General features: G+C 43.7%; 1 protein-coding gene across 6 annotated transcripts in view; it reads left to right on the plus strand.

The window, feature by feature from the left end:
- The window catches only part of dlg3 (discs, large homolog 3 (Drosophila)), a 496,785-nt gene that overhangs the window by 340,364 nt on the left and 129,127 nt on the right, over nucleotides 1–27,294 (plus strand). For 5 of the 6 annotated variants that reach the window (XM_080187527.1, XM_080187526.1, XM_080187525.1 and 2 more), the window contains 2 exons: nucleotides 1,225–1,369; nucleotides 2,389–2,539. In XM_080187527.1, the coding sequence (XP_080043653.1) occupies nucleotides 1,225–1,369; nucleotides 2,389–2,539 (296 nt within the window). Of the gene's footprint in view, nucleotides 1–1,224; nucleotides 1,370–2,388; nucleotides 2,540–6,977; nucleotides 7,041–27,294 lie in introns of those variants that run through there. The other variant, XM_080187531.1, reaches the window with a different exon arrangement.

Genomic DNA, 27,294 nt, shown 5'->3' on the forward strand with positions numbered 1-27,294 from the left:
AACAAATTCAGAGGAAATGCCTGCGTTTAAGTGTGCAGTTACTCAACAAGTTCAGTTAAATAACTAACTGGGAAGTGTTTGATATTATGTATCTAGACTTTCAAAAGGTATTTGGTAAAATACCACAGGATAGACTTGTTAGTAAAACTAAAGCCAATTTGATTAAAGGGAGCAGTATGAATCTGACATTGGCTACAGAATAAAAAGCAGCAACTCATGATGGGTAGCTGTTTTTATTTTAAACTGAAGGAAACAAGAGTGGTTTCCCACATAGGTTGATTTTAGAACATGTGCTCTTTTTGACATACATTAATGATCTTGGACAGGGCATAATTTCACAGTTTGCAGATAACACAAAACTCTGAAATGTATTCAACAGTGCGGGAAATCGTAGGAGACTTCAGAAGGGCATAGACAGATTGGTGAAATGGGAAGATATGTGGCAGATTAAGCTTAATGTGGGGAAGTATAGAGTAATGCATTTGAGGAGGAAGAATAAGAAGAGGCACTATGAACTAAATGATGCAATTTTAATGGGAATTCAGGGACAGCGAGCCTGGGGTTTTACATACTCAAATGTTTGAAGGTGCCAAGACAAGTTGACCCTTTTTTTAAAAATGCATCTTTGGCTTTATGAATATAGCAGAAACAAGGAAGTTATACCAAACCTTTATAAATCACTGATTAGCCCTCAGCTGGAACTTTGTGCTCAGTTCTGTGCAGCACTGCTTAGGATGATGATGAGCGGGCAGGAGAGATTTATTATCGTGATGCCACAGAGAAGAGGGACTTCAATTACTTGAAGAAACTGGAGAAGGTGGGATTGTCCTCTTTAGAGAAGAGAAGATTTAAAGGGATTTTAATAAAGATGTCCATAATTTTATGGGATTTTTAATCAAATTCACAGGCAGAAATCATTTCCACTGCCAGGAGAATCAATAACCAAAGGACACAGATAAATTGGGGAAAGAAACAGGGGAAATGACAATTTATTTTATTTGGCGAGGTGTTATAATCTGGAGTACATTGTCTAGAAGGGTGGTGGAAATAGATTCAATAATAACTTCTTAAAAAATGGAATGAGATAAATACTTAAAATTGAAGGAATTGTTAAACTGTGAGGAAAGAGCTGGGGAGTGGGGCTATATTTTTAAACAGCCTTTCCAGGCATTTTGGACTGAATGCCTGTGTAAATATGAAAGCTTTGCTGTTTGTTCTGGACAGGTCAATAATATCAGTCTGCAGGAGGTACGGCATGAAGAAGCAGTGGCTGCTCTCAAGAACACTTCGGATATGGTTTATTTGAAAGTTGCTAAACCTGGTGGCAGCCACCTCAATGACGTATATGCGCCTCCTGACTATGCAAGCAGTAAGTATTTACAATCTGCCAATTGTACAATGTTACCTTACTGGCAATATTATTATTATGAGGAATTAAAATTTGTGCAGAACAGGATTTGCATGGTAATTCTGTGAACAATGATTCAGTGGTTTCAGTTTATTCCTATTTTGAAATTGAGGCATACTGACCAAGAAAATTCCAATTTGGAATGCAAGTGTGTACTTGGCTCGTTCATCTCAGCTGCTGTACGGAACAGGCACGAGAATTATTTTCATCACCCTGAGTTAATGGGAAAGATAAGTGAAACTGAGTTCATCTCAATTGCCAGTGGCCCCAACAGTCAATACTGTCACTTATCTGATCTCCACACGCAGTCTCTATAATTTGCCATCATAAGTAAGAAGTCAGCTCATGGGATTAAAATGAGACCTAGGTATTAAAATACTCTATTGGAGTACAGGTGAGCATCTATTTCACATTGCTGTCAAACAGTCCAAAGCAAGACCAAATTTAACATCAGGCTCAGAGATTGTGCCTTGTTGCCACTACCACAAAACTTCATAACTTTATCCATGACCCACCTAGGCATTTTCTGCCGCTTGGCCCTATACACAGCATGTTGTACCCCTTGTTCTCACACACTCCAGCCACAGACTACAGCCAGATGTATTCCCCAACCTGACATACTTTTCATTCTAACTTGCTCCACATCTAATATAATTCTGCCTGATTTACTGCTTGGTTTGGACCACATACTAAGCTGGCCTGACATATCCACAGCCTATGGATCTTACTGTGATCAGTCTGGAACCTCGTAATTCTCCTCTTGGCAGGAAATGTTTGTTCTTTACAAGACAACAATTAAGTTTATGTCAGGAGATAATGAGGATAAACCCATTTCCAAGTCCTCAAGAAACAACATTTTAATGTTCCAATATATGGTAGTACTGGGCATCTTAGAAAAGTTATATTTATTCTGGCTAGTATGTAGCATTTCAATTTGAGAAGCTTCTCCAAAACTCATTGTATTTATCATCTTGATGCAGCATTTTCTGCCCTGACTGATAATCACGTGAACTCTGGAATGGGTTACATGAGTGGAGTTGAGAATAAGCCCTCGTATCCACTACCAGCAATCACTTCAGGGCGATATTCTCCAGTCCCTCGGCACGTGATGGGAGACGAAGACTTCACAAGGTCGGTTTCTGCTGGTACATTGCAACAGAATACTGAGCTGTAACTTTGGGATGGCAAAAGTTGTACATGTCAGTTATAAAATCTCCTGAGCTGAATGTGTATGGGAGGTTTTAATTGTTTGGCAGCTCTCACAGTGGACAAAATCTATTGTCGACCTCGGAAGAAATGAGGAGCTTGGACAATGGGAACTAAATGGAAGTTATTTATTTACATTACAGCTTTTTACACATGATATCACATAAAAGACTGATTCTCAAGATTGAAATAAATAAATGGGATGAAGTGGACAACTCAGCTAAATCAAAGGAAACAGGATAGTTGCTGCACTTGGATTATTAGCATGGAAATTGATTAGCAGGTTTTTTTCAGAGTTCGGCACTTAACGAACCGATCCATTAAATTTGGTGACTGGCTGATAGGGGACCATGATGTGGAGATGCCAGCGTTGGACTGGGGTGAACACAATGAGAAGTCTCACAACACCAGGTTTAAATCCAATCAGTTTATTTGATAGTAATCCCACAAGCTTTCGGACACACCTGACGAAGGAACACCGTTTCCGAAAGCTTGTGGGATTACTATCAGATAAACTGGTTGGATTTAAACCTGGTGTTGTGAGACTTCTGACAGGTGACAGCCAGGTTATTGGTGGAATAACAGTGGTTGGAGGATGAATGCTGTCATGTGAAGAGAGGGGTGTTTTACTGTGCCACTGCCTTTCCCCCAAGACAGCTCCTCAACAATTCTAGCAATGCGTTGGAAAATAGATTTCTGGACTGCTAAGGAATGCTGCAAGCCTCTTGTGTCTACAGTAATCTGAATTTACACGACTTCTGTCTCGGCTTCCTTTGCAACACTCAAACATTGAGCAGCTTTTATTTGAGCTGTAGTGGGAGTTGAGACAACAGTCTTCAGATGCTGTGTCATGGTTGGGTCCACAAATGCGCTGATGGAGTTGGCCACCACTTCCATGTTGCTTCAAGGTCTGTGCAAAGCCATGTGTATGGATAATGTTAGACTCCTCCATGCTCCTTAACAATGACAACTGGCTTTCTAGCATGCCTGCCAATGCACCAAGCATTTCAGGGTGAATAGACACCAGACTTTTTCTGTAGACCACACCATTGAATACCTTGTCCAAGTCCTCTGCTAAGACATTGCCCTCTGGCAAGCTGGCATTTGCTCTTTTGACACATTCTGGCTACAGATCACTTTTGCCCATTGTCTCATTTTGTAAAAGTTGCATTTCTACCTTTAAAGTACACTTTGTGTGGAATTTTACGATCTCGCTGGGGCGAGGCTCGTAAAACCCTGCCTAATGCCAATGGAGAATTATGTTCTATGTGCAAATTCTGGCCATTGTGTCAGCATCTGAGAAGGTTGCTGACTGAGTCTGAGCAAGTGACAGTGTTTCAACATCAATCTCTTTTTCTTCCATTTCTTGCACCTTCACCACTGTCTGGCCAGTTCTTGAGTATCTAAAAGAAGAAAAACACAAATATAAAGTTGCAGGGAGTGGAAAGGGGAAAAGCAAGGAATGCATGCTTAGAACACTTGCAGTTAGTAAGTCAGACAGGAGCAGAGACCTGCAAAATATTTGCAATGAAATTTGTATCGTTATTGCAACAGTGCTTCTTTAAGTCTGTATGGCATGTCATTCCATCCTTCCCATGTTATTTCTATTATGCAATACCGATTCTATTAATCCCATGTATCATTCCTATTCCATCCTTCATCCTACTCTATCTTCCTACACCATCCCCATTTCCCATTCCACACCTCCTTGCCATTCTGTTCATCCCCTCCTACTTTTTCCATGCTATTCAGCCCTCATGCCTCCCCCTGAATCCCATGCATTCCATTTTTGTTGTCCATTCTCACTCTCTCTCCCCCCTGCCCATTCTCCAAAGCTGACCCCACTAACTTTCTCCCATGCCTTCCCCACCCTCCCTGAACTAATAACTGAGAACACGGAGCAGTGGGAGTCTGTGGGGGTGGTGCAGGAGCTTAGAAAATGAGGTCAGAAAACAGTGAGATCACCAGGCTCCATCCACCAATTCAACCCTTGTGGACAGATGAAAACTATTATTATTGTAGGCAGTGGGATGAAGGGGAAATGTATGTGACAAGAAGTATTAAGTCTGAGCGTAGCATAATCTCCAGCTGCTCTGCCATTGATCACGGGCTCATGCATGGCCACCACAATGATGATGAACATTGTTTCTTCTATCAGAGTGAAGACCTGCAATTGTGTCTGTCCCCCACCCATTCGCACCTGCCACCTGTAATTGACTGATACCTGCTCTTGCAAGAAAGAGGGAAATGTGTCACTGAGTGTGTTGCAGTGTTGCTGCAATGGTGCAGCCTTTCACGGAGGAATAGTTGGCAATGTGTGCAAACTGTGAGATGTGGGTGTGAGATTTGTAGTAATGCCAAGTGTGGGAGGGTGAGGTGAAACTACAAATGTGAAATGTGAGTCATGGATAAGAGAAATTGTTGGGAGGTGTGTGAAGGGGTGGTGAATTGAGAATGTGTGGGGCTAGTGATATTTTTGATGAGATCATAGAATCATAGAAACACTACAGTGCAGAAGGAGGCCATTCAGCCCATCAAGTCTGCTCCAACCATAATCCCACTCAAGCCCTATTCCCCTAACTCCTCATATTTACCCTGCTAATCCCCTGACACTAGGGTCAATTTAGTATAGCCAATCCACCTAACCCGCACATCTCTGGAGTGTGGGAGGAAACCGCAGGGCCCGGAGGAAACTCATGCAGACATGGGGAGAACGTGCAAACTCCACACAGACAGTGACCGAAGCCGGGATTTGAACCCAGGCCCCTGGAGTTGTGAGGCAGCAGTGCTAACCACTGTGCCACCCTGAGAGAAATTGATGGGAGGTATGTGACAGGGTGGTGGTGAATTGAGAGTGTGTGGTGCTAGTGATACTGTTGATGAGATATGGCATTTGAAAATGCAATCATTGACGTTGACTACTCATTATACTTCTTGCGGCATACATTCAGGTACTTGGATATACACTGCAATAACCACAATAATTAGGTGGGATTAGCCCCCCCAAAAATTCTAAGTGTTGCATAAAAACTGGAGTAAATCAGGACTTTCAAAATGAACCTCCCACACTCTGTGCACTGCAGAGAACTCTTGCGTGAATCACAATGAAAATCTGAGGACGGGGCCAATTCCCGCTGGAGAGGTCAGTAGCATTGCGCTGAGCAGGCCACTGTGCATGTGCCAATCTGTCACACTGGAGATCGGAGTATGCGCAGTAGCCCTGCACTGCTGGCCAGCCCTGCAACTCCCCATCACTGGCCCCTTGGAGCAGTGCAGCAGGGTAAGAGAATTGCCTCTATATCTATTCTGATTGTGCTTTTATATCTCTCTGGAGGTCCTTCTGATCTTCTGTGGATGGAGACCCTCTTTACTCTGTCCACATTTTGCACCAAGTCCATCTGTGTTGCAGAAGAGGCTGTCTGCCACGATGTGCCATTCTTCTGTCTTTAGCAGGTCAAATTCATTTTTAGAATATTTTCTAGCATCTATTCCAGTCAGTCAAAATGCATTTCCCTTTGTGACATGAAGACTGACCAGCAGTGCATTGCTACTGCGCATTCTCCAATCTCTGCTATGACAGATTGGCACAAGCACAGTGGCCTGCTCAGCACTATGCTACCAGCCTCTCCAGCAGGAATAGGCCCTGCCCCCAGATTTTCATCATGATTCACGCTAGGGCTCTCTGCAGTGCACAGAGTGTGGGAGATTCATTTTGAAACTCCCGCTGAAAAGAACAGCAGGATTCACTCCAGTTTTTATGTAAACTCGACACAGAATTTTTTGGGGCTAATCCCATCCAATTATTGTGGTTATTTCAGTATATATCCAAGAACCTGAATGCATGCCGCAAGAAGTATAATGAGTCGTCAAAGTCAGTGACTGCATTTTCAAATGGCATATCTCACCAACAATATGTCAGCTAATTTAAACTCACAATTTACATCCCCTTCTCAAAGGTGTGTATTCTCTCAACAGTGCACTTAGCACTGGTTGCACTCCCCAGTCTTGTAAATGACCAAGTCGAACAGAATTCTTATTAATCACACATCACAATCCTGCATTTATTTTCACATATTATCAAATTTTGCAACCTGAATATTTTTGGAGGCCTATAGCCCTATTCACACCTGTTGGAGGTAGTTAAAATTAACCCTGGTCATCATATGTGTATGTGATGATATTTTTCTGTATCCTGATATTTTTCTGTCTCTATTTCTGCTGTCGTACTTGAATAGTTTTAATCGCTGGATCAGTGCATTTGGGCACTGTTATCGCGTGCTGTGGTATTGAATTTAACCCGCCTGTAGGTGGAGTGACTGATTATGCAGCAGCCAATTATATTGTAAAAGTTACAATCAAGGAGTTCAGGGTGGGGACTGAAAACCGGAGCTATCATGGCTCAAGATATTCAACACCGAGTGACTGAGTGAGTATTGGGATATTCTATGATAGACTTCAGAACAATGATAAATTACATGGTGCTTAGACATGTAGTAAAGATGAAGTACACTTACTCTGAGAACTGCTCATTTGCACCTTTAAGAAAGTACTTCCTGGTCGTGCAGCAAGCTGCAAGTCCCTGAGCGTCTTGGATTGTTCCCTGTACAGAAAGCAGTAAAGCACAAAGCCGACATGTCATTCATTTTTATTTAGCACAACTTTCCCACAGGCCCTGTGTGTCAGATACAATTGCACTGTGCGGCATTTAAACTTCTAGAGGCTGAGACGCAAATTGAGGAAGTGCATTATAGGTTGAAACTTGTTGATTTAATCCTGCAGAACTTGAAAGTCTGCATTTGCAGTACTTCATGGAATTTCAGGTACCCAATCTTGAAAATCACATCGGTGCATAGTTGAATGCCCAAAAAAATGGCCAGAAAGTGCACAATTTAAAACCATAAATTGAGAAGAGGGATTATTAGAAATCCCAACATTGTGCCTCAGCACTTCACTGAAACTTAGATAAGGTAGCTTTTTCAAGGCTCTGCACCAACAGTGGGGCCTTGGACACAGCCAGGAAATATTGGAAGATTGCTGCCACTTTGGTTATTCTTTCCTGTTTTATTGTTACACCCATGTCATTTTTAATATCCACTAGCCGTATATGAAATTTACTCCAAGGTGGCCAAATCGAGTCCAGATTTGGGACACAAATCCTCAAACTCCTGATTCTGAAGCAAGAGCATTATGACTGGAATTAAGTTAGCAGCATGCAGAGAGATGACAGTTGCTTTAAAGAGAGATCCATTAGTGAGATAGAACAACTTCCTATTCAGTACTACTATTGGAAACTAGGGCAGGGTGTTGGGGCTGGGAACACTGGCCAGCAGGTGGCATATTTGAAAGAGGTCCACCCCACAGACAGAACCACAGCCGGCGGACTACACACGCTCACAGTGGGACTTCCATCCCTCCGTGGCAAGGAAGTCCCCCACTCTCGAGAATGGTCAGCAGCTCTAGCAGCCCTGGCAGTGTGGACATTTCCAGCTCTGCAAGAGGAGCAGGAAGGGGAATGATGGCTGCCAGAGACAGGCAAGCCCTGGACTTTTAGGGCAGAAAGGGACCTGGGAGCCCACATAGGGGAAGAGGGGGACTGGAGTTATGGAGGGCAGCTGGTAAGGAACAACATGGGATGTGACATCTTGGATTATGCCCCCGTTGTGCACTGGGCACCCCTCTGCTGAATGATGTGTCCCTTCTTCCTTCTATTTTTCAGCTTGCCAACTTGCTCAATCCCACCTTTCAAACCATGCTCATATGTTGGGGCATGGGTAGCATAACATCCCAGTCAACTGGTTTGGCAAAAAGCTCAGTTAACCTTCAATTATTTATTTAAATATGGCAGGCAGGCTGCCAATCTTATTGCCCACCCACTGTCTTGTATGGGGACAGTTTTGGGGCAGGTGGGAATGTCATGGGGTGGGCCTTTGTAATTTACATCCCCCCCCCACCCCAGCCAAAGACATGCCCAGGGAAAGAGGAGGGGGTGGAACATCAAATTCATCCCCTAGTTAGCGTTATACCAGTCCTCAGAAACACACCAGTTGTGTCATCATGAGAGCGTTTAATACTTAAATTTAGAGTGTCCTGTGAAGAGGAGATGTTCTCAATGATTTTTAACACGTTTCATTCTGAGGAGTCCTACGGAGTTGGTGTCAATGCTGAGTTAATGGCCTGTGGCTTATAAAAAACCCATGGTAAGGTCATAGAATTACCTGTAATTGCATCCTATGGTCATCGTTCTTACAATTTTAACATAGGAATCCCAGGCTTGTTAATGTACAGTGACTTGTAAATTATTCAATGCCTCGTAAATACAAATAGAATGTTGCTTCCTGTTAGCCTTAGCAGTCACAAATTCAGGTGTGATTCAGATTGGTAAGGAAAGCGCATTGGTGCTTATTGCCCTTTACCTTGGCTTGGAATAATATGGCAGATAATCCATCAAGTTTAGGCACTGTGTATAATAATTGAATATAATCCCTGAAAATAGTCCAAATTCTCTGATGATTCAAAATGTTTTGAATTTGTTTTCTGTAATAGTACATCATAGAATTTACACAACAGAAAAATGCCATTTGGCCTGACTGCTCCTTGCTGGTTTTTATGTTTTACACGAGTCTCTTCCCTTCCTAATTCATCTAACCCTATGAACGGATGCCTTTATTTCTTTCTCTATTGTGTACTCATCTAGTTTTTTTTCCTTAAGCATTTCTATGCTAGTTGCCTCAGCTAATCAATATAGTAGCAAGTTCCACATTTTAACAATATTCTAGGCAAAGAGAGCTACTGGCATACAAGAATCTTTCTTGCTTAGTTTCTCCATTCTGGACTCCTCAATTCATTCTGATGCACAGTGCCAGGAGTTCTATGGCGAGGACTGAGAGGAAGCCCTGTTTAGTTTCTTGATGGAAAGAAAATTCAGGTGCTGGACATAATCCAATAACTTGTGCCCTGAATTCTTCCTCCAACAAGGATAATGATTGTGCCTAATGTGAATGTGGGCTGTTAACACAGCATTTTAATCTATCTCCTTAAATAGATCAAGGGAAGCCATCTTCTCAAATCTTGGGAGGAAATGCATCTCCACCCAGTGAAATATATTTTCTGAGTTCAGCATGCCAGCGTATATTTTCGTTTTTTTTACAAGGATGTATCACATTTAAAATCACCAGATCTGTTTTGTCTACCTGGAAAAGACAAGGGTTAACCCATTGGGTGGAACTTGATACAGGAAGAGTGAGCAGTGAACAAGGCCAGGAGAAATGTACCAATGTCAAGTTCCTGATGTCAGGAGGAAAGTATCAAATTATCCTGGTGGTGGAGAGGGAGTGAGATGGTGATACCAGTGTCATACAATGGGGATTTTTGCATGTGATGAATACTTATTAAACCACAACTGTCAGTAATTCAAAGCTACCTTTGCAATTAAGTTGGAGGTGCAAAAGTGCACTTCCCTTTCCTGACTGGTAACAGTCTGTGGTGAGCAGGTAAAACAATCCTGAAGCTGAAATGTGAGCTAATTGGAACTGCCTGTGACCGCTTGACAATTTTGTTGGAAGAGTGAGGAGAGGAAACCAAGAAGCATCACATGGGAGGTCAAGGGTCGTTGGATGGAGGTCAAAGATCACTTAGGGGAGTACAGGTGTCACTGCAGGGCTGGTCATGGTTATTGAAGGAAGAACCAGGATGGGTTCTGGAAATACCTGGGTGAGCTTGAGCACAACAAGGGTGAACCCTGGGTCCTGGAACATGGAAGAGGCTGTTCTTGCACACTTGCAGACTTTGGTGAAGGTCAGGTCAGCATACTGAGCTCTGGAGTTCCTCCAGTTCTTTCAGCATTGTCCTAGACTGAACCATCTTCAGCTGCTTTATCAATGACCTTCCATTCATATTATGTCAGAAGTTGGGCTGTTCACTGATAACTGTACAATGTTCAACACTATTTGTGATTCCTCAGATACTGAAGCAATTCATGTCCAAATGCAGTAAGACCAGGACCAAATCCCGGCTTGGGCTGACAGGTAGCAAATAATATTCTTGTCACATAAATGGTAGCACAAGCTTTCAGAGTGCCACTGCTTCGTCATCTGATGAAGAAGCAACGCTGTCCAAAAGCTTGTGCTACCAAATAAACCCATTGGACTTTAACCTGGTGTTGTTAGAGACAGCTGTGTTTAATTGTCAACTTAAAACCTATATTCTGTTGCAGCACAATTTCAGTATTAATAAGGCATTCATGGCTGCAGGCAATGGCAACAGTCTCTGAATCACATTGAGTGGATTCAGTCCCCAGAGTTCCAGAGAAGTGTTGAAAGTATTGGGTTGTAAATAGTTGTGCTGTAAAATGTTCGTTTATTTGCAAGATGAAAGAGGCTTGGGCTTTGAACAATAGGTTATTTGCATTTCTGCCTAGGTACAAAGTACATGTGATTTACCATATTTACTCAAGCTATTCTTGAGTCAGTTGATTTGTGACTTCAGACTTCAGTGTCTTTTTCCTGACGGAAGAAATTGGAAGAGAGAATGTCCGGAGTGCATGGAGTGCTTAATTATGCTGGCTACTTTGCCAAGACAGCGGGAAGTGCAGACAGAACCAATGGATGAGTGGCCGGTTTGCATGATGGATTGGGCTACATTCATGACCTTTTGTAGTTTCTTGCTGTCTCACATATAGACACAACATACACACTTACACTCTCCCATGCACTGTCTCGCACACAACACCATCTCATTCACACTCACACAACATGTGTACATTCACACTCTCACACACATCCAGTTTCACACACACACACCTACACTTTCTCACACACTCACACACATCTACACTCACAATCTTTCTCACACTCACTCACACATTCATACTCACACAGATACAGTTGCACACACACACTAACACTCTCTCATGCATTCGCACACACATGGGGATGATAACAGAGGAAACCATTCTAAAGATCTTTTTACAGGTTTTCCTGGAATATCACTAAACATCACAGACAATATTTTTAACTTTCCCGGATTTGGAAGTGGGGAAGAAGCTAGATGTCAAAAAATGATTGTGGTTCACCACATCCCAGTTCCATGGATTGAAAAGACCAAATTAGCAGAGAGTTAAAATGACGCTGGAACAGTTGGCTAGCTTGGTCTAGAGGGAGATCTAAGATTGAAGGTTACCAGGCTAAAAGAAAACAAAAACAGGAATAAACCGCCAGGAGCCAAGAATCACTTTGGACTGATTCTTGGAAAATTGAATGTCTATGTAAGGTATAGATTGCACTAAGTAAAAGGAGGGAAGATTTGATTTATTATTGTAACATGTATTAGCATACAGAGAAATGTATTATCTCTTGTGCACCTTACAGACAAAGCATACCATTCATAAAGAAGGAAATGAGACTACAGAAAGTTGTGTTACAGTCATAGCTAGGGCGTAGAAAAGGTCAACTTAATGAAAGGTAAGTCCATTCAAAAGTCTGATGGCAGTAGGGAAGAAGGTATTCTTGAGTTAGTTGATATGTGACTTCAGACTTTAGTGTCTTTTTCCTGACGGAAGAAGTTGGAAGAGAGAATGTCCGGAGTGCATGGAGTGCTTAATTATGCTGGCTATTTTGCCAAGACAGCAGGAAGTGCAGACAGAATCAATGGATGAGTGGCCAGTTTGCATGATGGATCGGGCTACATTCATGACCTTTTGTAGTTGTCTTGAGCAGAATAGGAGCCATACCAAGCTGTGATACAACCAGGAAAAATGCTTTCTATGGTGCATGTGTAAAAGTTGGTCGGAATTGTAGCCGACATGCCAAATTTCCTTAGTCTTCTGAGAAAGTAGAGGTGTCAGTGGGCTTTCTTAACTATAGTGTCGGCATGGGGGACCAGAACAGGTGGGACAAGGAAGTAGCAACTAAATATCACTGTTGCAGAAACATAGAAAATAGGAGCAGGAGTAGGTCATTTGGTCCTTTTGAGCCTGCTGTACCATTTGTTATGACCGTGGCTTATCATCCAATTTAGTAACCTGTTCCCGCTTTCCCCCCATACCCTTTGATCTCTTTACTCAAAGAACTATATCTAACTTCTTCTGCCTCCTGTACTTTATGTTGAAGTTGCAACATAACATAACATAACAGCACCTGAACTGATGTTAGTAAGGCAAAAAAAACTTGGTTTTGTAAAATTAGCAGAATATTTGTAAGGTACGAGGTTGCTTGAGATTGAGGCTGGAACTTTCTGGCTGTGCACATCAGCAGGATCTTCATGCCACTCCTGGTGGCGTGGAGTGGAGTTAATGAAAAACTCCATTGACAGCCGCGGGACCAGAAGATCCAGCCACCAGCCAATGGCGGGCCACCTTATGCCATAGGGAAGCCAGAGAATCCCACTCTGAAAGTCTTTGACTGCCAGCTGAAACTTGCTGGTTGAGATTCAAAAATCAAATAACTTCTCTTTCTTGAGAGAGTTGGGAGAAAATGAACTTTGATAATTATTATGCTGTTTCTCATTGTGATGTGTCAAATCCTGATAGGTTTGGATGAAGGAAGATGTAACTTTCTGAACTCATGAAGCTGGAATATCATTGGCATGTATGGCAGGACCTAGAGGATTCTGAAAAACAGAGAAAGTAAAAACCCTTAGCATCTTCATTTATTAATTTGCTATATGATGCTGTATCTAACTCTTCATAGTTGCCTGGAACTAGGATGTTTATTGTTCTACCTATACTTTGAGTATAGCTGATACAACAGTTCTGTGTATTTGGTGTGAAAGGATGTATTTAAATGTATTTAAAAATGCTTCTCCCACTCATTTCCCTGTTCATTTTGTTAGCTTTGGTACACAAGAGGAAATTTTCATTACCCAATAACAAGAAACCCCTTTTGTTTCCTTTAGTTTCTCGGCCAACTAATAAAAGTTCTTTTCATATTCTCCATTCAGTGCTTCCTTTGTTAAAATTATAACCTTTTGATTTGTTTTACAGGCTTCATGAGTTTGCAACCCTCTATGACTTGATCGAAGTGAGGTATTTTTATAGCCACAGGCACACCATGGTGGTTTTCCAATGTACAATGGAGAAGGGCATGATCCCTGGTTCTGAACTGTACAGAAGATGAGCTGCACTTATAAGAAAATAGGAATCCTAAAGGGAGAAGGAGGGCACAGTTTAAGACACTGGTGTTAAAGGCGAAGGAGCAGGTTACCTTAAACTGTAATTGGGACTGTAATTGGTCATTGTTCAATGTTACAGTTTGTGACTTAAATAGGTTCCCAAGAAGTAGTTTTTAAACTATGAATTATGTAAAGTGCTTCAGAGGAACCAAAATGCATCATTTTAAACTTTTCAGTATAGCATAGACCTGGATGTCCCTCCCTAAAAATGCACTGCCAATTTTGTGCTTTGGGCATTTGAATTTCCCTCTCTGACTTTCATTATTGAATGAACTTGTCAGAGCTGTTTGTGAGTTGTCAGTCATTTGGGAGTTGTGGTAGTTTTTGGTTTGAAGTTGTTGTCAGCTTTTGCAAGTTCTCCAGGTTAGCATTTATGTAACAGAAATATATTGTATTATTTGAAATCATACCCAATGTTAGCTGAAACGACACAGTATTGTATTAGCAGCATACTGCAGCTGATATTCCAGCCAATCCTATTGCTCAAGTTCAAGTTCACACCATCTTATATCATTTAGCAATCAGATTAGTTCATAGTAGTAGTTTCCTTTTAAAAAAATAAATCTTAAGTGTTCTCTACCATTATTTCTGCAGCCTTTCTTACATTCTGCATTTTTTTTCTCAATTTCACTCTGTACTATGCAGAGCCATTTCTACTTTTCCATGATGCATCATTGTCATTTGGTTAACTAATCCTTTGCCAATCCAATATATTGGAGCTCTTTCAAAGGAAAGGCTGGATTGACAACTAGCTGTTGGAAGATACAGGCTTTGTGTAGCAACCCTCGACCTGTAACAAGGATTAGGATATGATACAATGAAGCCCCAGTTGCCTGGAACAAGTTGGCACTATGCTATGTATTTTCCAAACCAAGTGGTCAGAAAATTCCTGCATGTAATAAAACACAGTCTTTGACGGGGTTTTCGGTACATAATTCACCAATGGCCAATTAGGCACAAGTGCACGAGAAGAACAAGAAAGGATAACAGTATCATTCCCGAGAAAAATTGCAGTTAGTGCCAAGGAAGCAGCCTTTGAAACAATCTACATTGATGCTTTCTTTCTCAGCGCTTCTGCATTGGGACAGTTGTTAACTGGAATCATGTTCCTTCTATCTGCCTGTCCAGTATTGCCCTGAATCTTAATTATCACTAATTAAAGAACATGCATAATTTTTTAATTAGACCCAATGTTTAAAGGGTATTAAGGTGCAAATCCATGTGTCCTTCATAAATATTTCTCTGCCTTTGGTGGAATGTATGTTTTGAACTGATATGTGAAAAGATTTTGATATCTAAAACATTATACCTAATATTATGGAAATCGATGTCACCAGTTGAATGAATGAGATGAATATATTACGTGCATGTATGCAGCTATGATCTGTGTCAAGAGCTTTCCTCAAGCATATGGGCCCTATTTTATCTCAGGCTTTGGTCCTGAGAGAAAAGGGATTCATTGTTTGAAATGACACTTGTTACTTGTGGGGAAACAGAAACTTGCCTTCCCCACTTCAATAATCTCTCTCTCTTCCAATACTTTGCCCTAAAAGAGAGTGCTGGTGACCATGGGCTTCTGTGTTGATCCATGACAAGGAACTTCAGTGGTTTACTGGTTGCCTTCTGTAGATGGTTCACCAGGACAACTACCACCTGCCATATAATAATAGGCTTTGAAAATCAACCTGTTTGGCCTAATTATGAATGTACCTTTTGCAGTCATCAGGTCCTCGGGTGGGACTGTAATCTGAAGGTTTTGGCTCCAAGGCAGATACGGTCCCCCATTACACCCCAAGATCTTGCCTCCATAATATTTAGCAAAAGAAAGTGCATCAATTTCCTGAGATATTGCTGCGACAATTTCTGAAATTTCACTAACATTTGTGCTTAGTATTGCCAGTCGTCCCTGATTGTCCAAGAGTCTTACAGAATAGAAACTTGATCACTATGGTAATGTTTCCAGCAATCTGTGAAACTTTGGGCAGCACGGTAGCACAGTGGTTAGCACCGCTGCTTCACAGCTTGCAGGTGCAGCAGGTGGTCAGGAAGGCGAATGGGATGCTGGCCTTCATAGCGAGGGGGATTGAATATAAAAGTAGGGAGGCCTTGCTGCAGCTGTATAGGGCATTGGTGAGGCCGCAACTGGAGTACTGTGTGCATTTTTGGGCGCCGCACCTGCGCAAAGATATTTTGGCCTTGGAGGGAGTGCAGAGGAGGTTTACTAGGCTGATACCGGAGTTGAGGGGGTTGAGCTATGAGGAGAGGCTGAATAAACTGGGCTTGTACTCGTTAGAGTTTAGAAGAATGAGAGGAGATCTCATTGAGACGTATAAGATGATGAATGGGATGGATAGGATAGAGGTGGAAAGACTCTTCCCGCTCAAAAAAGACAATAGGACTAGGGGGCACAGCCTCAAGATAAAAGGGGGGCGGTTTAAAACGGAGTTGAGGAGGAACTTCTTCACTCAAAGGGTGGTGAATCTCTGGAATTCTCTGCCCGTTGAAGTGGTGGAGGCTGCCTCGCTAAATATTTTTAAGACGCGGGTTGATGGGTTTTTGATAGGAGAGGGGATTAAGGGTTATGGGGAGAGGGCGGGAAAGTGGAACTGAGCAGCGACAGATCAGCCATGATCTTATTGAATGGCGGGGCAGGCTCGAAGGGCTGGATGGCCAACTCCTGCTCCTATTTCTTATGTTCTTATGTTCTTATGTCCTGAGTTCGATTCCCTGCACAAGTCATTGTCTGTGTGGAGTTTGCACGTTCTCCTTGTGCCTGCGTGGGTTTCCTCTGGGTACTCCGGTTTCCTCCCACAGTCCAAAGATGTGCAGGTTAGGTTGATTGGCCATGCTAAGAAATTGTCCCTTAGTGTCCAGGGATGCGTAGGTTAGAGGGATTAGTGGGTATAATATGTAGGGATATGGGGGTAGGGCCTGGGTGGGATCGTGTTCGGTGCAGGCTTGATGGGCCAAAAGGCCTCTTTCTGCACTGTAGGGTTCTATGATTCTATCTGCAATCTGTTCAATATAAATCACGCTTGAGAGAAGCCAGAATGTAAATTGAAATCCTTCCAGCTTTGCACCTTCACCTGGAACCTATTTCTATCATTCCCAAGACTTTGGATGTAGCTATATGTCTTAGGTTCCCAGCCTTCCTTACCTGCCACATTAAATAAAATAGACTGCAATTTCTTGGTAGCTGTTCCAGTTTCGTTACAAAGCCCGATCCAGCTGCATTCATGCAAAGTTAATGCAGCAGATGAAGCGGGACCGGTTAGTCACCAGGATATTCCTATTCAGCTGTGTTTAGAAGTTCTGCATGCAAATTCTGCAACTTCTAAACAAAATTACTAACAAAAGTCCATCTTTATTGTCCTCTGATGCTGTTCATAGATTCTGTATTGTTCATTCTTCTTGTTAATGAAAACTCTGTGGTACCAAGCAAATGTCACCTTGGCCCTACCCTCTTCTTTCTTAAAAGTTGGAAAATGTCCAAAATTGATTTATACAACATATTTCACAGCAGCAATATAAAAGATGAAGATGCATGGTCAAATTAATTGAGTTACAGTATCTAGTGGTGACATTTTCCTAGAAATCGGCAAGGGCTGATGGCGGGTGGGAGAAGCAGCGATGGCAATTTCTCACGTTTTATAGTGTGGCACTTAGTGCCAAAAAACTTTCAGCCACGGGTTCCCAGCCATATTGCCTCACTTCACTGCAATCACCAGGGCACTATATTTAAAGGCTGCCTCAACAGTCACCAAACACACTTCATAGTTCGCTGGGAAGTGACAGCTGTAAAAAAATCCACCCTCAAGTTTTTGGATGCCTCCCTGGAGAGACTCCTGGATGCAATTGAGGCCCATAGTGACGTCCGGTACCCATTCTCAAAAAGAAAAACAGTCATCAAGACCACCAACTCAACGTGGGAGGTGGTGGCAGTGGTCATGAGTGACAATATCCTGAACAAGAGGATAGCCATCCAGTACAGGAAGAGGATGAATGATCTCTGTTCTGCCAGGGTAGATCACTCAGCTCATGCACTCAAACGTCCATCACACATCCATAGGGATCTCCTTCACTCTCCAGCTCAAAGGACATCACCGCTCACTCTCCCACATACATCTTCATTTACCCTGCGGGTTATGTCCTCATGACCTTGTTGGTCCTACTCACCATCCACACATGCTAGACATCCTTATCAACTGCTCTGTGTACATCCTGCTTACACTCCTTCTGTAGTCATGCAGGAAATGTTGGCACACAACAAAAACGAGAGATCACAGATCGGCAGGGATGCCAGAACTGAAGGTCCTCACAGGCATTGAGGACAGAGCCATCCTGCTGGTCAGGGAGGACGTCAGCTGTCCCTGTGTGGATGGTGAGGTCAGTGGCGATAACCCAAGTGAGAATCCAGAACTGCATCATCCATCAGATAACAATGCTGTGGTCATCTCTCCTGTTTCCAAAGGCCATAAGGCATAGGAACAGGCCACTCGGCCCATCAAGTCTGTTCTGCCATTCAATCATGGCTGATATTTTTCTCATCCCCATTTTCCTGCCTTTTCCCCATAACCCCTGATCCCTTATTAATGGCCCCCATGAAGACCCCTGCTATGCACTAATGAATTCTCCTTTCTGTCACAGGCTCATCTGGGAAGCAGGTAAGGGAGTCCAGAACTTAACTCCAGTCCTGAGAGCAGTGCAGAAGAGGAATTCACAAACCCCGAAATCAAAGACCCACCACAGCGCTCACTCACACCCTCCACCAGTACAGGTTACACACCTCAATATGATCTAGGTTTACAGCAGCGTTGGAGGTCACAATCTATTGAGCACATAACACTTCCAGGACCACAGCAGGCAGATGCAGGGATGTCCCAGGTTTCTGGCACTTGGAGGATTGCTGAAGGCCAGGAATCTGCTGAGACTCAGTCAGGTGACTTGACTGTGGACCTGGTTATGCCTTAGTTGCTGGAGCAATGGGATGAACGCAGCTAGGTTGATGGCCACTGTGGAGACCTTGGTGCAAGATCTTTGTCCTCCACTGATGCAGGACATTCATTCCATGGTGCAGGCACTCAGTGCCAAATCCAATGGACTGTGAGGTTTCTTGGGCTGACGCCAGCAGTCCCTCTATCCCAACGTGGAAGCCCGGGGCCCTCTGGCATCCACAGGGAAGAGGATCAGCTGGTACACACTCTTGGGCCATTCACCAAGTGACACCCAGGCATGTCCCACCCATCTGAGTCCTCTCTTCCTGTGACCACTTCAGCTCCAGTTCCACAGGGGAGGAAGGTGCACTGCTGTACAGCAGGACCCAAAAGCAGGCCAGGATTCTCAAGGTCTCAGCCGTCCAGAGGATGCCCACCAAGGTCATCACAAACAACAGGCTGTGTCAATCAGCAAGCTGTCTCCACCTCCGCTGTGAATGTTAGAGAAGAGTCAAAACATAGCAGCAGGGTTAGAAAGGTTAAGAAGCTCTAGCTGCACACTGTGGGCATGGGTGTTAATTCACCTTTGCAAATAAACTCTCATTAATTGCACCTTTTCTATTGGCTCCTTGTTCTGATGAGCTGTCTTCCTGAAATTTTGAAGTGAAAACCTGATCCCCGCACAAGACAAAGATGCTCAGTCCACAGCTTCCTCTGTATTTTGTGCAAACCTCCCTGCACATTGACAAAATCCTTTACAGTGACTGAACACATCAGTGCTGCCTGTAACTTGCAGGGAATGAGGATGTCTTCCACAACTTGCAGGACTATTATCATTCATTCCAATCATTGTCCATGTTTCCTGTCTGCCCCTTTGAGATGTGGCCACCCAACTCATCCACTTCTGCCTTCAGTGTCACTGTTCCTCAAGGGTGCTACTGATGAAGGATGCCGAAAGATCAGAAGAGGTGAAATTTTCCCTGCTGCATCACTATGTTATGACCCTTGTCATTAACAGTGAGCAAACTTCCACCACACAGGTAGAAGTCAGACATTCATAGAGGTCCCAGGAGGATCTATGCACTGTCCCTACTGCAAGTCATCATTCTCCTTCAGTGTAGAAACTATGGGCAACTGCTGTGTCCCCATGACCAGAGCCTGATCACAAAGGATGTGAGCTGCCATCTGTCAGACAGGAGAGCAATGCTCTTGGAAGCCATGTGAAGATAATGGGATATCCTCACTGGATCTCCTTATCATCTTACATGAATCTAGCAGCAGTGAATGCTTCTGAACTTGTTTGCAATGTTTGGACATCATTGCCTCACTGTCAACATTCTCTCCCTTGAGGACCTCCTCATCCTCACTGACATCCTCCTTATTAGGGGAAATGTGTTACTCCTCCATCTCCTCCTCAGGCAGATCCTTTTCCTGTTGAAGCACAGGTTATGCACGGTGCAGCAGACAACTGCGAATCACCCTCTGCGGATTGTGTTGCAGGACTCCATCAGACTGGTGCAGGCACTGGAATCTCCTCTTGAGCACCCCTATGGTCTGCTCCATCAAAGTGTGAGTTGCAGCATGAGCCTCACTGTACCTTGTCTCAATTGCATTCTCAGGCCTCTGCACAGGTATCATCAGCCATCTTCTCAGTAGGTAGCCCTTGTCTCCGAGGAGCAACCTTGCAGCTTCTGCAGTCCTTGAAACTTGTCAGAGATCTGAGAACAACTGAGAATGTAGGAGTCATGCACACCCCCTGGGGATCGAACACACACCTGGAGGATGGGTTTCGTTTGGTTGCAAACCAGCTGAATATTCAGTGATCGGAAACCCTTGCTCTTCACATAGTTCACAGCTTGATGCCTCAGAGGTCTGAGTGTTATGCAAGTTGACAGCACCCTGCACCTGAGATTTGCCAGAGATTTGTGCCAAGCTCATCACTCTTATATCCTGGCTTGCCTGATCCCAATCAAAATGGACAAAGTTCTGTGCCCTTATACAAATTGTGTCTGTCACCTCCTGGATGCATTTGTGTGCAGAGGCTTCCAAAATCCCTCATCTCAGTGAAACTTGTCTGAATTTGTAAACCAAGAAGCTGAGACAAGAAGATTTGATCCAGTTCAATTTTATTGCTTGCCAAAACTACATTGGTGTGATCTTCCAGATACCTACTGGGACTAGCAACCTGTATTCACATGAGTGAATATCAGATTGACAGAATCAAAACCCTGCAAATTTTATCCTTTTTTTAATAAAGTTCTTGCAATTTGTTTTGCAAAAAAAGTTTTCTTCTATAATAAATCAATCAGTATGAGTTTATTGATAGAAGTCTGATTAAAAACCTCTAATCAGTCTAACAGTAACAAAGGTAAATAGTTGGCAATTTGGGAGAATGAATTAAACTTTAAAACTAACAGTGCAACCCCTGGAGTAGTGGGGCTAGATAAATTGTGCACTCCTCTCATCCCAAGTAATGACCACCTGAGTGGCACTTAATACAGTGGGCCTTTCCTAAAGTTTAGCAGGGCCTTTGCCATTCTTCAAATATTTTGTCTATTAAATACCAACTCTGTGGTGTGGTAATTATTCAGCCCCATTCGCTACCTGCATCTTCTGGTCCTGCCACGATGGGGCTAGAAAATCCTGGCCACTATCCCAACATTACAGAGTCAAACTGGCTGATGCAATGATATGATCCCAAATATGTGTGCAGGCTGAAGATTTGTTATTTATTCAAGAAAGAACAGTTGTAATGCTGCAAAATGGGCCTTGGGCCCGCATTTTTCAAAGGGCCAAGCATCTTAATTGCAGATAAAGTCATTTTTCTGAACTTTATCTATAACAGTGTCTGGAAATCCTCTGTAGTGTTGTTGAAGGTGTTGTGAGTTTCTCGATTTGACAGAAAGTGTGGCTGCACTCTGCAGGAAGAAACCAGGGGATTAGGTTACCTGTCCACATAAAGCCTTCAAGAGGTCACTCACGCCTAAATGACTCAACACTCGCAGATCCCATTTTTGTACTTTCCACCAAGTACCGTGCCAGTATCTGAGCTGGTGGCTGCAAGCACCAAATCAAATGATGGAGAATCTTATTTAGTGCTGTACCATTACTTTTTTTCTTGCTCTTGGGATTCATATGGCTGGGAAGACTGCAGTTCTTGAACATCTGAAAACAAGAACTCGAAAGTGGAAGGTTGCCACAAGGGAAGAGGGTTGGATGAAAAGTAAGAGCTCCATGGTCACACCATCTGAGACCTGCTCATCGTGCACCTAACAGTATGAAAATGTGCTCTGAGTTTAGAAGAAGCATATGACAGGAACAGGCCGTCATCCTTAATGTTCTTAGTGATGTTAGTACTCAGGAGATGTAGGAATCCTTGTCCCTCATCAGTACTGCACTGCTCCCTCTATAGGGTACCATCTTGTCCTGTGTTACAATTGTGAGGTTTTTGAGATTATTATGTTTGGGAACAGTATCTATAAATCTAGGGTAAATGAATGGGGTCATGTGATCATTGCGAATACTGCCTGGATGATTTTTTTATTCATTCGAGGATCATGGGTATCGCTGGCTGGCCAGCATTTATTCCCCATCCCTAGTTGCCCGAGGGCAGTTGAGTGTCAATCACATTGTTGTGGCTCTGGAGTCACGCGTAGGCCAGACTGGGTAAGGATGGCAGATTTCCTTCCCTGGTTGATTGTTAGAGATCAAAGGAAGGCTTAGATTATTTTCTGGGGTGTAAGATATTTAAAGTTTAAAGTTTCTTTATTATTGTCACAAGTAGGCTCACTTGTACACTGTCATGAAGTTACTGTGAAAATCCTCTAGTCGCCACACTCTGGCATCTGTTTGGGTACACTGAGGGAGAATTTAACATGGCCAATGCACCTAACCAGCAATTCTTTTGGATTGTGGGAGGAACCAGAGCATCTGCAGGAAACCCATGCAGACATGGGGAGAACATCAGGCTCCACACAAACAACAACCCAACCTGGGAATCAAATCCAGGTCCCTGGCACTGTGAGGCAGCAGCGCTAACTACTTATGCTTGGAAACATTGGCAGCAGTCTTTTCACTTCATAACGAATAGACTCTGAGGCCAGACTTTTCCAGCCATGTCATAGTGGGACACACCACAAGTGATTCAGTGGCCCATCCAAAAGTCCATTGATATTCAACAAGAGCAAATGATGCTGGTGGTGGGCGGGACCAGAAGATCTCGCCTGTGTCCCCAAAGTTCCAGAAAGATGTTGTATCAGATTATAAACAGTTGTGCTATAAACTGTCAATATACCTCAAAGTTGAAAGGAACTTTGGATCAAAGATAGCTATTTCTACCGAGATAGAAGGTAGATCTCTTTCATGTTGTCCCGAAGAAGAAGGCAGAGGAAGCCATTTTTGAGATTAGGTTAAGACTTCCATACAATCAGTGAATATCACAGACAGAGAGGGGGCGGGGGGGTATTTTCCCAGCCCGCTGTGCTGCTTTTGTAGTGTAGTGGGCTGCGAGACTCAAACAGAGGCCATTTTGTGGGCTGGTCAGTGGGCGCCATGGCCTTCACGTTTCTCCAGGCACTTGATTTCTGGCGTCATCAGCTCCATGCCAGAAAGCGGTATGGAGCTGCAATAATTTAGGTTAGTGGTCATTTAAATGTATTTTTAATATCATTAGTGGGCCCAGGATTGAAATCGCCAGGCCTGCTAGCATCGCCCCCACCGCAACCCCCACTCCCCCACGCTCCCCCTCCTCCCCCACCCACCGCCAGTTTCACTCCAGCGGGGGTCACTATAGCTCTCCACTTGCGAGGAGCTAGTGGGCCGACCCTGCTGGAGTGAAGGGGAGCAATAGAGCTCCCTCAGAGAATCGGAGGTGGGGGGCTCATGCCCCTTCCAGCAACCCTGATCACAACCCATTCCCCACTCGGACACCCAAGAGCCCCGGCAGACCGGCCCACTCCCCACCAATGCCCAGCCCCGATCACTGGCTTCCCTCCCTCTGTCACTGCCATCCTGGTCCCCGGCATTGCTCAAGGGTCAAAATGGTACTGCCTACCCAATATCAGGCAGTGACAAGGGGCAGGCCTAATGGGGTGGGGTCTTTTGGAGCGGGGCCTGTGGGGGCAATCGATGGGGGAGGTGGGGGTTCCACTCTGCAGAGGGATAGCAACAGAGGGAGGGAAGCCAGTGATGGGGCTGGGCATTGGGTGTGGAGTGGGTCGGTCTGCCGGGGCTCTTGGGTGTCTGAGTGGGGAATAGGTTGTGATCAGGGTTGCTGGAAGGGTGGTGGATGGGGCTGCTGTTGGAGGGGGTGGGAAAGAGAGATCGAGGCGTGCCGGGGGGGTGAGGGGGAGGTGGGTTGAGGCTGGCCCGGATATGTTCGGGGGGGCCAGCAGTCGGACTGTGGGAGGTGGAGAAGTCGCATGGTCAGCAATGGTGGTGGTGGTCGTGGTGGGGGGGGGGGGGGGGGGGGGGGGGGGGGATGCGGTGGCGGGTAGTCGCAGGGCTGGCCAGTAATCACGCTGGTCATTCCTGTGACCCCCTTACTGGCCTGATCGGGAGGTTGGCAGTGTGGAGCCACTGCGCATGCGCCAATCTTGACACTGACGGATCAGCGCATGTGCAGTGGCCCACTCAACACTCTGCTGCTGGCCTGTCCAGTGGGAATAGGCCCCACCCATTAAATTTTTGCAAGAGTGCTAATGCACTGTGCAGTACACAGCGTGTGGGAGATTCAGTTTGAACATCGCTCTGAAAAAACAAGTGGGATTTTCTCCAGTTTTTTCTTGAATTCGATACTTGGAATTTTTTTGGGCGATTCACCCTGAGAATGTCTATATGGTCAATAGAAATGATGTGGAGATGCCGATGTTGGACTGGGGTAAGCACAGTAAGAAGCCTCACAAGACCAGGTTAAAGTCCAACTAACCTGGCATTGTGAGACTTCTCACTGGTAAATAGAAAGACAGTATTGGTAGATATGCAAGGGTGAGTATCAGGATATTAACCACCTACCCTCACTCCCTTCCAAAGGTGGTCCTTGAGAGCCTACTGGCTCCCACATTCATGTGGCATCTCTCTTCCTGCCTATCTACACCACCGTTGCATCCAGCCTGCATTCATCACTGGAACATTTGCCAGAATTCTACTGTCTTGCCTGCCTCAGAATCAGAGTGGACAAGGGGCAGACAACAAGAACGTCTGTTAACCTTGGGTGGGAATTTCCAATCTCGCTCAAGCGAGGCCGTAAAGTTCTGCCCAGTCGCTAGAATTTTATCACCTCACCTGCCCCAGATTCAGGGTGGGTGAGGCTCTCAGAACGGCATTGTCCATTGGCCTCAGGCAGGATCCTTTGAGCCTCGAGCAGGCAAGGTCATAAAATGCCGGCCATTGTGTCTGCCTTAGTGTTCAATTTTCGATAATTTACATTACAGCAGTATTTCTGTGCAGCTTCCCTTTAACGTACAACCTGTCTTTAAAGAGCTGGAATTGATTGAAACAAGCATTTGCCAAGCAATGCTTGAAGATAGCTCGGAGAGCAAAGAGTGATGTGGTACTCACTTATGCGCATTGCAATTTGAGTCAAATGAGGTGGGTAGATGAAATTGACCTCCTGCCCACTTTGGCTTCAGGAGTTGCAGGCTGCTTCTGAATAAAGTACTGTGCATCCAAAAGCCAGGGTAGCCCAAATTCTAACTAATCATATTTATCTAGAACTTCCAAAAACATGAATATATGGAATAGAGTTCCTGATTCTTTTTGGAATTGGTCTGAGGATTGAATATCCTTTTTTTGTTCCAAACATTCTTATTTTTTCAATCGTGTATTTAACAGGGCTGAGCATGATTCAAGAGCAGAGCTGCAAAGGCTGCAGAATTACCTCCTCTGACTGTCATTCTGAAAGACTTCAGTGTCCAGCTGCTAGATTGTTATGTCCTTTGTCTATGTTTTGCTGCACATTGTCTATTGCTTTTTGTCTACGTGTTGTGGTGCATGTGTTCATATATTGTCAGTAATCTGAGAACAGTCTACCTCTGCTAAGATATCTCCATCTCCCAATGTTACAACTCTGTGACACATGCACAACTGCAAATCTGAATTTGGAATTGATAAGATTTTTAGAAAATTTTGGTAAGGTTCTACAGTGTGGTGGATTAATGAATAAGCTAAGGGGTCACAATAAGTTCTGAACAGAAAATTGGCTTTAACAGCTCAAATATAGAGTAGCTATATAGAAGATATTTTCAGAGTGGGAAGCAGAAAACAAATGAAATGTGATAGTCAATGTTGAGAATCTTTGCAATTTGCAATACATACAAACATCATTCATGACACTGTTACTAGTAGGTTGGAAGATTTTTTAAGGTTAAAGTTTTTAAAGTTTATTTATTATTGTCACAAGTAGGTTTACATTAACACTGCAAAGATATGTTATTTCTAAAGAACAAGAGCATTATTTTGTAGTGCACAGTGCACTATCACGATCCTGATGTACTGGTATTGTGTTTTAAAGCCACAAACGTTATTATTGCACCTTTGTGGAGTTATTCAGAAATCATTGTTTTAAGGCAACTGCTCAGTTCAATTCGCAGCAGGAACAACAACAACCTGTATTTGAATAATGCCTTTAATGTAATATAAAGTCCCAAGGTGTAAGATGAACAAGGCTGTGAGATGTAGAATGCTATAAATGATGGACAAAAGAACATGGCTTTAAAATTCCAAAGAAGGTGGTGACAGGTTGGTAGCTAGAACTTAGAGTAAAATCCACATCCTCCCGTTGCTGCTCCGTGTAAAATATTGTGGTCATCAGGAAGAGCAGCTGGATTTTTCACGTCCCTCAACATGTTGGTTACATCAGGGAATCAATCCCCAGGATATCCTGGGATTTTTTTGTTAATTGTTTCATAGGGACAGACTACGCCAACATGTGTAACCTATCCCTGATTGCCCTTGAGAAGTTGATGATGAGCTGCCCTCTTAACGAACAGCAGTACATGTAGTATAGATATGCCCACTCTGCTATTAGGAAAGGAATTCCAAGTTTTTGACCCAGCAACACTGAAAGAATATTGATATAGCTCCAAGTCAGGACTGTGTGGCTTGGAGGGGAACTTGTTCTCTTTGCAATTATCCTTCTAGTTGGCAGAAGTCACAGATTTGTAAACTACTGTCAAAGAAAGCATGACAAATTGCTGCTATGCATTTTGTAGATGGTACACATTGCTGTTGGATTGTGGGGAGAGCAAATGTTTAAGCTGGTGAATGGAGCACCAGTCAAGCAGTCTACTTTGCCTGGATGGTGTTGAACTTCATGAGCTGTTGGAGCTGCAGTCATCCAGGCAAATGGAAAGTATTCCACATCACTCTTGATTTGTGCCTTGTGGATGGGCTTTGAGAGTCAGGTGGTGAGTTACTCACCACAGAATTTCTATCCTCTGACCTGATCTTTTAGCCACAATATTTATATGGCTGGTCCAGTTGTGTTTCTAGTCATTGGTAACTCCCAAGGTGTTGATAGTGAGGGATTTGGGGTTAGTTGGATTCTTCATTTTTGGAGATGGTCATTGTCTCTCACTTGTG

Source organism: Carcharhinus amblyrhynchos, chromosome 4, assembly GCF_965287045.1.
Source record: "Carcharhinus amblyrhynchos chromosome 4, sCarAmb.v2.hapA, whole genome shotgun sequence".
In the NCBI taxonomy this organism is placed as follows: Eukaryota; Metazoa; Chordata; class Chondrichthyes; order Carcharhiniformes; family Carcharhinidae; genus Carcharhinus; species Carcharhinus amblyrhynchos.